Here is a 14,394-nt window from a genome sequence, read left to right on the forward strand (position 1 = left end):
TCGGTCGGGCACACAGTTATAATCTGCCAGGAAGTTTCACCTCTAATAAGAGTTAAAAATTCGGAGAGACGCTCTACCACTGATATAACATTTTCTGTATGTCTTATAGTTTTCTGAAACACTGGATATGCTTTGGCATAACCTTGTATTTTCTTCAATCCACTAAATGAGATTGAATTGATGCCTCGTTTCTCTACAACTATTAGTACATACTTGATTGGAATTGAGTTATAAGCTTTTTGAAAGCTGATGAATGCTAGACAAAGTGGTAATTAATAGTCATTGTTACATTTTGTAATAAGTCAGTCATTCCGCAACAAAAACTGTAGTTTTCGCAATTAACTGTATCTTTTCCTGTGGAAAAACGGGTCAGAACACTGTTGCACAAACAACGAAACAAACGAGCCAAATTTAAACAGACGCAAAAATCCCAAAGATTGGCGATCTTTTACAGAAGCTCGAAATTTAGCGCGGACTTCAATGCGAGATGCCTATAACAGTTTCCACATCGAAACTTTGTCTCAAAACCTGGCAGCAAATCCAAAGAGATTCTGGTCGTATGTGAAGTATGTCAGCGGTAAGAAACAGTCAATGCCTTCTCTGCGCGATAGCAATGGAGATACTATCGAAGACAGTACTGCCAAAGCAGAGCTACTAAACAAGCCTTCCGAAATGCCTTCACAAAGTAAGACGAAGTAAATATTCCAGAATTCGAATCAAGAACAGCTGCCAACGTTAGTAACGCAGAAGTAAATATCCTCAGAGTAGTGAAGCAACTTAAATCACATAATAAAAGCAAGTCTTCTGATCCAGACTGTGTACCAGTCAGGTTCCTTTCAGAGTATGCCGATGCATTAGTTCCATACTTAACAATCACATACAACCGTTCACTCGACGAAAGATCCGTACCCAAAGACTGGATAGTTGCACAGGTCACACCAATATTCAAGGAAGATAATAGGAATAAACCACTTAATTACAGGCCCATGTCGTTAACGTCGAAATGCAGCAGGATTTTGGAACATATATTGTGTTCGATCATTATGAATTACCTCGAATAAAACGGTCTATTGACACACAGTCATCATGGGTTTAGAAAACATCGTTATTGTGAAACACAACTAGCTCTTTATTCGCATGGAGTGTTGAATGCTACTGACAAGGGATTTCAGATCGATTCCGAATTTCTGGATTTCCGGAAGGCTTTTGACATAGTACCAAAGAAGCGGCTTGTAGTGAAATTGCGTGCTTATGGAATATAGTCTGCTACGTGACTGGATTTGTGATGTTCTGTCAGAGAGGTCACAGTTCGTAGTAATTGACGGAAAGTCACCGAGTAAAACAGATGTGATTTCTGGCGTTCCCCAAGGTAGTATTATAGGCCCTTTGTTGTTCCTCATCTGTATAAACGATTTGGGAGACAATATGAGCAGTCGTCTTAGGTTGTTTGCAGATGACGCTGTCGTTTATTGACTAATGAAGTTATCAGAAGATCAAAACAAATTGCAAAACGATTTAGAAAATATATCTGAATGGTTCTAAAATTGGCAGTTGACCCTAAATAACGAAAAGTGTGAGGTCATCCATATGAGTGCTAAAAGGATTTCGTTAAACTTCGGTGACACGATAAACCAGTCTAATCTAAAGGCCGTAAATTTAACTAAATACCTAGGAATTACGATTACGACCAGCTTAAATTGGGAGGAACACATAGGAAATGTTGTGGGGAAGGCTAACCAAAGACTGCGTTTTATTGCCAGGGCGCGTAGAAAATGTAACAGATCTACTAAGGAGACTGTCTACACTACGCATGTCCGTCCTCTTTTAGAATACTGCTGCACGGTATGGGATCCTTACCAGATAGGACTGACGGAGTACATCGAAAAAGTTCAAAGAAGGGCAGCACGTTTTGTATTATCGCGAAATATGGGAGAGAGTGTCATTGAAATGATACAGGATTTGGGCTGGACATCATTAAAAGAAAGGTGTTTATCGTTGCGACGGAATCTTCTTACGAACTTCCAATCATCAACTTTCTCCTCCGAATGCGAAAATATTTTGTTGACACCGACCTACACAGGGAGAAACGATGACCACGATAAAATAAGGGAAATCAGAGCTCGTACGGAAAGATATACGTGTTCGTTCTTCCCGCGCATTATATGAGATTGGAATAATAGAGAATTGTGAAGGTAGTTCGATGAACCGTCTGCCAGGCACTTAAATGTGATTCGCAGAGTATCCATGTAGATATAGATGTAGAAATAGAACAATAAAACGCTGTTCTAATTCTGCGTAGTTATCTTCCTCCGCAGACATTCTTTAGATGATTTTGCAGTTCTTCAACTACAACTTTAATTATTACTGCTGAAATACCTTCATCTCTAGGTGTCGTTCCTTTTATTAATACGATGAACATCGCTTTATACAGATCTTCTGACATGTAATTATTTTAATTGTTGTTCCTGAGTAATCTCTTGAGTAGTGCAAAGTTGGAAAGCTATACAATTTTCATCTCTATCTGACGAAACGTGGTCTGCACAACAGAAGTGTCTGTTTTGTTCTTCATTGTTTCTTCTAGCAAATACTCACTGTATCTTCTCACATCACACTGAAGACATATAAGAATAATTTTGTTCATTTTATCGTATTCTATCGTGTTCCTAGTACCGCTTGCTTCAAACTCCAACTTAATTTGTAATAGTTATCCCGCGGCATTTTTAGATTTTCTTTTACTTACCTATCTTTATACATGTTAGATATTTGCGAATATCAAGTTGGAAAGCCATACAATTTAGTATTTACTCATCTTCCGCCAGACTCGAGCAAATGCAAATATGATTCTCGCATTTCATACGGCTGTCGATCGTTGCAGTACATGTTCCTTCATGCATGCTTACATGTCTAAAGCACATTGCGAAGTACGTTAGAGGAACACACAAGCGGAAGGTATTGGTTCGAGTCCCGAGCCGGCACAAGTTTTCATTGTCACCACTGCATAGTGCAGCCGTCGTTTAGCCATATTCGCAAATTCGAATATTATTCTAACGTTTCTTAAATTTCTATCGTATTTCATGCCGAAAATCTTTCTTATTTCTACGATCTCGTCTGTTAAATAGTCCGTATCAACTCTAAAACACACTCATAGTGGATGGGGATTCACTGTGGTGTAAAGTCTGTGACCTAATCACGCATACTGTATGATGCCTATTGATATCGGTTAGGCACCATAATAAATCATGCAGCACTGGCAGATAATGACTTTCGTCACTTATCTGTAGCCCTTCATCAATGTCACTGTTAACACATATCACTGTCTAGTTCTTATCTTATTAGTAAAGTACACAACCCATTCAACGTACGTCCCCACATGATGCAGCAACTGTCCATTTCATGCAAATTTCATACGTATATCCCTTCATGTGATGCGTATTCTGACTGTCGTCTATAAGAAAATTCATCTCGTGGAATCTCTTGCTGTTCTGTTCCTGAGTTTAGAGTTCCAATTCATTGTGTCTTTCATTTCCTGGCAGCCAAAAAGCAGTAAATACTGGATTTAACGATGTAAAGATATTTTTGTATGTGATACCTTAATATGTATACACATCAGTACGCTGTTTTTTTTTCTTCCTCTCTGCGTCGAACAGTTTTCCTATAAATACGTCTCGTAATTTACTAACTGATGTTTTCTGCACGGTCGTAACTGCATCACTAAGTCGACTACCCCTGTCACTATAGATTGACCATTTTTCATCCACATATCCACAGTTCAACACCTCACTTGCTGCCCTGGGAAAATAAGTATTAATGACTTGTTATAGGTACACATACGTGGAGGTACTACCCAACCCAAAAACATACGATTTGTAACAGCAATAATTATTAGGCTGCAAATGGCGTAAATACAGACGTTTTGTTGTTCAGTACATTTTTCTCAGTCACCAACAGAAATATCTGCACTTATATAAGTTACATGTGTGGATTTGTGTGTGTGTGTGTGTGTGTGAGCGTACATTAAGTATGTCAACAATTTGTTTACCAGCCCACTGTCTAGCAACATAGAGCGTGGCTTGAATCCCAATCAGGCTGCCAGGCTAAGATGCGGCATCAGCACTGATGGCTATGGCGGATGGTGGTTGATGGCAGAAATGTTTGCTCTAATATGGTCTCGAAACTAGTAGCAAGTATGAAAGATAAGTAAATAAAATAAAATAAAATCGGTGTTGCTGTCGAACGCTGAAACAAAGCATAGCTCCTTCCCACGCACTTCTCCCGAAATGACCATAGCCATAAAATGAGAGAAACTCGTCCTCATAGGAGTTCATTTTTACAAGGTCTTTGTAGGAGGCTTACCGAAAGTCGTTCATCTCATTGTAAGTCTACTGATATCGATATAGCTACGATGTATCGAATCGTTCACCTATCTCTGCTGGACTAAAGATCAAAGGTGGCGTGGGGTTGCCTGTCGACTATAGAGTACGTTAAGCTTTTGGCCCCTGCAAAAATGACTATAGATGAATTAGTTTGAGGGTTCAGCACTTGGAGTGTTCTGGTACGTATAAGGACGCAACTTTTTAATACTTATCTATTATTTCATGAACCAATTTTCGAACGATTTCGTAACCATCTGAAGATGGTTTTCTGGATGTTACATCTCAATTTCTAGCATTATTCTTGGTGGTGGTTCTGTGACAAGAAGATGGAACATCAAAGCGTGTTCCATCTTCTTGTCACAGAGTCAGAACCTAGCTTTATGCTATAAATAGTGATTTATAGTTTTTAATACACAAAGCGATATCAGTAAATCTGCACATCGTAGCTAAGTAAAGTCCCTCTTAGTTTTCATTTGTAAAGATAAGATTATGGCGCTTCATTCTGTCAGTAGCGTAAAATTCCGAAATCCATCTGTCACTCAGTTAGAAAAACAAACAGCGCCATCATTGCTTCTTTTGTGTACTATTAAACTAACAGCACTATATATTGGTTCTTTAGTATACTACGTTGTAATGATCGATTACATTTAGCAGACGATTTTACATAAAACTTTAAATTATGATATCTTTTTTGTGTTCCAGATTTGATAAAATAAAGTCTATATGTTGCCCCAAACTGCGCTCAAGTTACATGTGAAAAACCCATAGTTATTCATCTAGTAATTTTGGAGATGAGCATGTTCTAACTAACAAAGAGAGAGACACACAGTTTCACAGTTTTGTTATTAGAATATACTAGCTGTTACCTGTAGCTGTGCTCGCATATAAGTAGCTTTGTTATGATGAGTATATACGAACCGCATGCTCTAAGCAAAAATCACCAAAAATCGGCAGGTGTCCATACGTGCATCTCTGCTTGCTCGTCATCAAATGGCTCATGAACAGCACCGACAATTGCTGTCTTGTATCTTCACTGGTGACTAGAAATGGTGTCTTTGTGCTAATGTAAGGAAAAGAAGGGAATGGTCGAGCCCAAATAAAGTAGCAACTCCCCGTAGGCGATCAGCGCATCCACAAAAGATAATATTATGCATCTACTGGAACAGCGATGGTGAGATGCATTTCGAATCGCTTCTCTGAGGTGAAGCCACCACTGCTGACATACATTTACTGTCAACAACTAAGACGTCTTGCAAGTGCAATCCAGGAAAAACGAACAGGAAGACTGCGTAAGATGACGTTACTGCACTCCCACCCCCATTCTGCTAGACCGGCAAAAATCACTATACAGGAATTGGGTTTGGAAGTCATTCCGCACTCACCTTATTCACCTAATCTTGCGCCCTCAAATTTTCACCTTTTCCACTTTCTATCTAACAACCTTCAAGGATCTTCCTTTCCGGGTGAAAATGCACTCCGAACGTGGCTCGACGAGTTCCTCGCCTTAAAACCACGGGATTTCTACAGTAGCGAAATTGAAAAGTTACCAGAGCGTTGGCAGACTCTTGTAAATACACTCCTGGAAATTGAAATAAGAACACCGTGAATTCATTGTCCCTGGAAGGGGAAACTTTATTGACACATTCCTGGGGTCAGATACATCACATGATCACACTGACAGAACCACAGGCACATAGACACAGGCAACAGAGCACGCACAATGTCGGCACTGGTACAGGGTATATCCACCTTTCGCAGCAATGCAGGCTGCTATTCTCCCATGGAGACGATCGTAGAGATGCTGGATGTAGTCCTGTGGAACGGCTTGCCATGCCATTTCCACCTGGCGCCTCAGTTGGACCAGCGTTCGTGAGGGACGTGCAGACCGCGTGAGACGACGCTTCATCCAGTCCCAAACATGCTCAATGGGGGACAGATCCGGAGATCTTGCTGGCCAAGGTAGTTGACTTACACCTTCTAGAGCACGTTGGGTGGCACGGGATAAGTGCGGACGTGCATTGTCCTGTTGGAACAGCAAGTTCCCTTGCCGGTCTAGGAATGGTAGAACGATGGGTTCGATGACGGTTTGGATGTACCGTGCACTATTCAGTGTCCCCTCGACGATCACCAGAGGTGTACGGCCAGTGTAGGAGATCGCTCCCCACACCATGATGCCGGGTGATGGCCCTGTGTGCCTCGGTCGTATGCAGTCCTGATTGTGGCGCTCACCTGCACGGCGCCAAACACGCATACGACCATCATTGGCACCAAGGCAGAAGCGACTCTCATCGCTGAAGACGACACGTCTCCATTCGTCCCTCCATTCACGCCTGTCGCGACACCACTGGAGGCGGGCTGCACGATGTTGGGGCGTGAGCGGAAGACGGCCTAACGGTGTGCGGGACCGTAGCCCAGCTTCATGGAGACGGTTGCGAATGGTCCTCGCCGATACCCCAGGAGCAACAGTGTCCCTAATTTGCTGGGAAGTGGCGGTGCGGTCCCCTACGGCACTGCGTAGGATCCTACGGTCTAGGCGTGCATCCGTGCGTCGCTGCGGTCCGGTCCCAGTTCGACGGGCACGTGCACCTTCCGCCGACCACTGGCGACAACATCGATGTACTGTGTATGGTGGGTCTGACACACCGGTGTCAATGTGTTCTTTTTTCCATTTCCAGCAGTGTAGTAAAGGAGTATATACGAGGTCTCTTAGAAAACCATCCGACCTTTGCCAAGGAACAAAAAAAGCTTTGGATGCCTAATCACCGTCCAAGTACACTACTGGCCATTAAAATTGCTGCACCACGAAGATGACGTGCTACAGACGCGAAACTTAACCGACAGGAAGAAGATGCTGTGATATGCAAATGATTAGCTTTTCAGAGCATTCACACAAGGTTGGCGTCGGTGGCGACACCTACAACGCGCTGACATGTGGGAAGTTTCCAACCGATTCCTCATACACACACAGCAGTTGACCGGCGTTGCCTGGGGAAACGTTGTTGTGATGCCTCGTCTAAGGAGGAGAAATGCGTACCATCACGTATCCGACTTTGATAAAGGTCGGATTGTAGCATATCGCGATTGCGGTGACCGAGTGACTGAGCAACTGCCTTGTCACAATACGCCAGTCACTGCTCTTGATGATCTGTGGTATCGTGTTGAAGCTGCATTGGCAGCTGTACCTGTACACGCCATCCAAGCTCTGTTTGACTCAATGCCCAGACGTATCAAGGCCGTTATTTCGGCCACAGGCGGCCAGAGGTGGTTGTTCTGGATACTGATTTCTCAGTATCTATGCACTCAAATTGAGTGAAAATGTAATAACATGTCAGTTCTAGTATGATATATTTGTCCAATGAATACCCGTTTATCATCTGCATTTCTTCTTGGTGTAGCAATTTTAATGGCCAGTAGTGTAGTTCTATTGGGGCTCCACACACTTCTCCCGGTGGTGATGCCACTGTTGGAAGCACGTCGAAAAAGCATTTTTTAAGAATGTGGTTTAGCTCCGCTGTCGTTGCTGCCATAATGTCTTGGCTTATCTGAAACAGCGTCCTTTCCAATGGTCTCTTGAGTTTGAGGAACAGGGCAGTGGGCCATATCAGGAAAGTAAGGAGCCTGCTGATGCATAAGAATCTGGTTTTTCGCCAAAAAAAAAAGTCTGTATCAAGTGCGAGGAATGTGCTGGGACCTTGTCTTGATGGAGGCGCCAATTTCCTGTTGAGCGAAAGTCCGGTCTCTTGTCCCGCACAGCATCACGCAGGCGACAGAGGACATCCCTGTAGTACCCTTTGGCGATTGACTCTGTGGTGCATAATCGTGGCATACCACGCCATGGAAGTCAAAGGGAGCAGTGAGGATCACTTCGGCGTATGCTGCGCACTTGGCGGGTCTTTTTTGGTCTTGGTGACGAGGAATGGTTGCACTGTGACGACTGGGATTTGGTTTCCAGGTCGTACCCGAACACCCAGGACTCGTCACCAGTGATTATGATGATCACGAAGTCGGGGTCCCTGTAGAGCTCAGCATGTCCTGCGAGGCTTCAACACGGAGTTGCTTTTGCTCCGCCGACAGCACCTTCGGCACGAAGTGCGTCTACACTCTCTACATTGCCAAATCTTCGGTCACAACAAACATGCCGAAAAACTGTTGATGACCACCTATTCCACAATTCCTCTATTTCTCACACGACGATCCCACATTACCACGGCGTTCACTTTGGTAATGACCTGGTCATTTCGGCATGTTTTTGGCCATTAAACCGGTTGCAGTTCCCTCACCTAATGATTCCCACTTGACTATTCTCCGGTTTGTGGCAAATTCTGATGCAGCAGCGCTGCTCCATTCGTTCCATCAATTGCCTTGCAATGCGAGGACTAACACTACCTTACTCAACCGCTGCTTGCCAGCAACTTACACTATCGACAGGTGGGGAAAACTTCACACGTGCCCACGAAGGTTGAAGATCGACTCATGCAAGCGCGCTAGGTTCGAATCCATCGGGTGTTCGTTAAAAAAATAATTATTAAAGAAACGGATACTCTTATTATAACGGACCTTGTACTATTCCACTGTTGATGACTAAAGTCTTTGTTACGTGTACTTGTGTTTATTAAACTTACGGAAAAACGCTACGAACTTATGCATCAAGCAAATAGATCGTTTCCAGCATTGTAGAAACTGAAATCCGAAGTGTATGTGGGCAGTATCTTTTTTCTACACATAAAGTGTAATGAGGTTCACGAATTCGTTGAAAGAGTCCTAGTTCATCATTCAGATATTTCCTTGGTCACCCGCCTCTGCTGTCTCTTTAGAATGTTAGTGTGACGATATGTAGAACGCCTTCCAAGCCGCTTTTTAGCCCATCCCCGCTTATACTTATTCTCTTATTTTTCTTTTTGCAGTACATATCACCTACAATCGGAATAGAAAGCAATTCCACATCATCGAGCATCGACATGTTTGCTACGAAGGCCCGAGTTTTAACTGGCACGTCCCACGAATAAATATTGCGCAATAATATTGTGTAGTTCTTAGCTTTGGACTTAGGGCAGTGTATTGAGACAATATTATTGCGCAATAAATATTGAGCGTTTGAGGTCTTGTAGATTCTCGCTACCAAGCGCGAAGTAAAGATTATACGCTGCTGACCGTCAAAACTACAACACCAGAAAAGATAGCTAAGAGCAAAATCTTACTTAATGTGCATATACCGTGGAATGGTAGGAATACATGATTAAATCTGTAGGTGATTTGAGGGAGTAGAGGGTGCGATACTTAGTACAGAGACCTGACACCTCTGGCAGCACAAGCGCTCTGACTTAACGAAACTAGTAGGGTAAGTACTGCGCTCATGGTGCAACTGTCGATAGGTTTTGTGGAAACGTCTCACTTACAACTTATCTACTTCAGGTTACCAGATACGCCCTGGCATTGAAGACTTTGTGGCAGGTGCGCTCCAGCCGTTACGTGTGAGCCAGTGTTCGTGAGCTGGTGTCACTGTCAATTGTTTTCTTCTCTCGTGACATTCTACGCTTGGTGTCATTAGAGGTAATAGTAAACACTTTTTTAAACATTTGCTCGGCATGCAATACAATAGTTTTTGAAACTGGATGACATACTTTTTTTCAAGTAACCGAAATTTGAATTTGTTGCTCTAGTTCAGTTTTATGACGTCTCTCTACGGGTCGTTATACTTAAAAAATATTCGTAGTCGTTCAGCTGCGAACTGAAAGCGATCGTCCATTCTGAATTTCTTTCGAGTACGACGAAAGCTCACAAATTAAAGAACAGAGCACAATATAAGTTTTAACTTTCAGTAAGGTACCCTTTAACTGCCACCGGGCCTCAGAGACCCGCCTGTGATCTTTTTATTATCTTCTGTATTAATAATTACAGTTTATCTTAGTGAAATTTCAGACATTTACTTCTTTGTCTTATTAGTCAAAAGTTATAATTATAATATATAATTATAAAAATTGATGTATGGATTTGTGCTAAAATGTTGGTTCACCTTTCCTCCCGTACGGTATTCGCAAGTCCGCGTGGTTGGAAACAATTTTTAATTGCATTGATTGACTGTTCCATCGGTTCTTGCTAGAATATTTTATACTGTGTAAGTGAAACACACAAAACATTGGTATAGTGTTCTACAATATCAGTTATTTGCTACACAAATCTGTTGTCGTCTGTTGTGCCATCATTAGGTACAAAGATAGGTAGGGCCTATGTGGTGCAGTGAAATTTTGCTGATCAAAGATTTTAAGCTAGTGCATCCACACAGTGTCTCCATTTCCAGAGATGAAAAATGTTTATGTTACAATTTGTAATGAAACAAGAGGTATTATTTCAGTGTAAATGCGATGTAAGAACATTTAACTAATATAAAGTATGTGACACGACTAATGAATTACAACAGTTACAGCAGTTGCACATGGAAAAAAATAAAAGGGCAATAAACATTGCTGACGTATTCCAAAGATGTGGCTGAACAAAACAATCTTGTCTTTAAGAGATCCTAAGATACAATAGTGATACCAAACAAGTGTGTGAAGCAGCTGTGATAATACATAGCACAATTTTTTTCGACACAACGAGAGAAATTATAATAACTGAAAAAAAAGAAAATGGGGCATTTGAGTAAGAGGGCAATTTACAACGTGGCCTGGATACTATTCATAATCCCGCTCAGGGTAAATTATCCTTCTTACTCGCATGTCCCATTTTCCTTTACTTCACTTTCTATAACTTCTTTTGTTATATCCAAAAAAGTTTTGCTTTCTATAATCGTAGCTGATTCGCTCACCTGCTTAATATTACTATTATATCTTACCTATTAGTAATATAGGACCTATTAAACAGAATATTATTTTGTTCAGCGACGTCTTTGGAATAAGTCCCTAAAGTTTATTGTTCAAGTATTTTCTTCTACGCATAACTATTGTAGTTTGTCTACAGTTCATTAGTTATTGTGACCAATATTTTACCTTAGCTAAATACTCTTAAATAGCATTTACAATGAAATAATACCTCTTGTTTTATTCCTAATTAACATTTTTCATCTCTGGGAATGGAGATATTCTGTAGAGGCACTCGTTTAAAATCTTTGATCCAACAAAATTTCACTGCTTCACGTACCTATCTTTGTACCTGATAATAGCGTAAACAGCCGAAAACTGGTTCGTATAACAAATAATAAATATTTTACAACATTCCACCAGTGTTGTGTGTGCTTCATTCATAACAGTTTTTAAAGTACATGATATCGGATTGCACAAAGTCTGTTACGTCATTTCCTGTTATTGACTCGCATTGTTATTCTTGCAGTGTTCAACATCCTCTTTGTGGCAAGTACTGTTTATTTTGGTGCATTATTTCCTAACAGTTATGTGTTCTACAGACAGAAAATGTTACGGAGAAGATGACTATCAGAAGAGGGAACGGTTGGAAGTGTCTTCTGATAACTCTACTAATGAATTTGAATTTTCCATTGAAAACTCTGAAAACTTAAAACAACACGAAGATGGCGATGATCACACAGAACCCTTTTCAAAGGAAGCACAAGAACAATTTAGAGCAAATTCTGTTGAGTATGACTTACTTTCTAGTAATAGGAATGAAATATAGGCTACAGCCACTCAGGCTACAATGTATGGTAGGCGGAGCAAGAAGTATGTGTTGAAAGAAAACCAGAGACCTACAAGATATTCGATTAAGAATTCTCATAATGGAGAGTCTTGTTTTATGTTGTTCTTCTGTGTACCCCTTATTGAGAAAGTGTGTATGTGGACGAACAAGGACGGTCGAATCGTTTACAAGGACTGGATGATTGGATGCATATAGATTTGCATGAAATGAAAAAATTTCTTGATGTTCTGGTTTTGACTGGTGCTAACAAGTCAAGAAAAGTATATAAGTCAACATTGGCATGTTGACAATAGCCAGCCATTGTGCAATGAAATTATGTTTCGTAACCACTTACATGCTATTCTGAGGGTGTTGTGCTGGACAATGCAGCAGCCCGACCTTAACATATATCAAGTGACAAACTGGAAACATTCAGAGAAGTTTTTGGGGTGTGGGAAGCTACCCTGAGGGACGCCTACTTTTCAGGATGGTACGCGACAATGGGTGGACACTTAGCCTGGTCGCAAGATGAGACGCAGGTGACTTACGGTGAGTTTTTGCGAACCACACAACTGAGTGGTCCTGCGCACGTTAGAGCGCAGCGTGACGTGACGCAGTTCCTGCGCTTCGTGACCCCGCGGACTGCAGTCTCCTGTACGCAGTTTACTGCGAGGCTCACGGTGGTTCTGGCTGTTGGTAGTTTGAAATGGAGGAAAAGCTAATTGAAGCCGTACGTGTTCGCAAAGTTCTGTATGGTACAAGCCATGAAGATTGCTTGAAAACGAAGCTGAAAGCTGAGAAGTGGGAGGAAGTGGCCAAGGAAACGGACATACGAAATGGTAAGTTGCATTGCAAATCGTTGTTAACATTCTACATTGACATTGTTAGAACTCTGTAGCAAATTTTCGTGATGTGCTCTGTCCTGGTTAAATGTTTATCAAAAAAGATGCCTAGGTTCCTTACTATATCATTCCTTACTAGTGTGTAGCCCTCCATATCTAACAGTGAAAACGGAATAGATGGATTTAACCACGTCTTTCATATCAATATAGAATCGAAACTGTTGTCCGAGTAACGACACAAAGTTCTCTGAGGACTGTTTAAATTGATTTGTTGTTGGATAGTCCTGATGACTAATAGGATTCTGTTTCTGCTAACATCTGTATGCGAAAATACGGTTTCTGTTAATTGACGATAATGAAATTTGCCCACTTCTCGCTACATATACCGTAGCCCTGGCGACAGCAAGGGCTTTTCCCACCAGCTACTCTGCCCCTTCTGACTCACGCCATATGGTCCTCCTCGTGCCTTCTTCGGCATGAGAACCTGTAGCCAGTTTCATCAAAGCTATGTAACACACAGTTTCGAACTCAAACTCAGAATCGGAATCCGATTCTGAACTTATATCTATTAACATAGCAGAAGGAGTCGCCATCTCTGCCAGAGCCAAAGTTCCTCAGAAAACTGCGTATTGAAACTGCGATCGAACTTGCGATGATTGTCGCCGTGACTCACGCGGCCGTGAGGAATTTGGCGTGAGCCCCCTGCGGCACCTCACGGGCCTGCATCTCATCTTGCGGCCCGCCTTTTAGAGGTTGCTTTCCTTTTCGGCAGTACATGCGATCAAACCCTGATAAATATAGAATAATGTTCTGGGCACTTTATGACAGTGCAACAAGCTGCTGCTGGAAAATGAAAGTGTATTTGTGGAAGGAGGAAGAAACCAGAGCTGTGAAACTTGAAGAGAATGACAGTGCAACAAGCTGCTGCTGGAAAATGAAAGTGTATTGGGGGAAGGAGGAAGGAACCAGAGCTGTGAAACTTGAAGAGAATGTCGTGAAAACCCTGGCGATTGAGCTTGAAAAGCCTGGACGTAATATCACCTCTGGTAACTTGTTCACAACTCTCAATTTGTTGTCAAAAGATCTGACACTAGTCGGTACCAACTAAAAACCAATGATGACATGCCTGCCGAATTTATTACACCTAAAGGACGTGGAATACAGTGAATATTATTTGGTTTTCAAGATGTGATGATAGCCTCCTATGCTCCTAAGAAGAAAGAAGTTGTTACCGTCCTTAGCCGTCTTAGTGACCAATCAACGGTATGACGATCAGAAGTAAAGAAGCTTATAATGAAATATAGTACCACAAAAGGTGGCGCTGACATCATGGACCAGAAGATGTGATGATATAGTGTGAAGTGAAAAACAAGGTGCTGGCCATTTTTGGTTGTCTTCAACATGATCGATGTAACTGTAATAAATGCACACACAATGTGGATGATGCTGGCTACCAATAAAAAAATGAGACGTCGGACATTCATCATCAGTTTCATAAAAAACTGGTAGGGACAAAGAAATCAATGAATCGATTAGAAGAAATGTATCGAGGA

The 14,394-nt window shown here is 41.7% G+C and overlaps 1 protein-coding gene across 7 annotated transcripts in view; it reads left to right on the forward strand.

Moving 5' to 3' along the window:
- LOC126281500 (multidrug resistance protein homolog 49-like) overlaps window positions 1–14,394 on the forward strand; it is a 353,880-nt gene that overhangs the window by 113,848 nt on the left and 225,638 nt on the right. The window contains exon 1 of one of the 7 annotated variants that reach the window (XM_049980512.1): window positions 9,857–9,923. The exons of 5 other annotated variants lie outside the window; for them this stretch is intronic. Coding sequence is in view for 1 of the 2 variants with exons in the window: in XM_049980509.1 (XP_049836466.1) it covers window positions 12,836–12,838 (3 nt within the window). In the remaining variant the exon portion in view is untranslated. Of the gene's footprint in view, window positions 1–9,856; window positions 9,924–11,512; window positions 12,839–14,394 lie in introns of those variants that run through there. One more of the 7 variants, XM_049980509.1, reaches the window with a different exon arrangement.

This window comes from Schistocerca gregaria, chromosome 7, assembly GCF_023897955.1.
Source record: "Schistocerca gregaria isolate iqSchGreg1 chromosome 7, iqSchGreg1.2, whole genome shotgun sequence".
Lineage (NCBI taxonomy): Eukaryota > Metazoa > Arthropoda > Insecta > Orthoptera > Acrididae > Schistocerca > Schistocerca gregaria.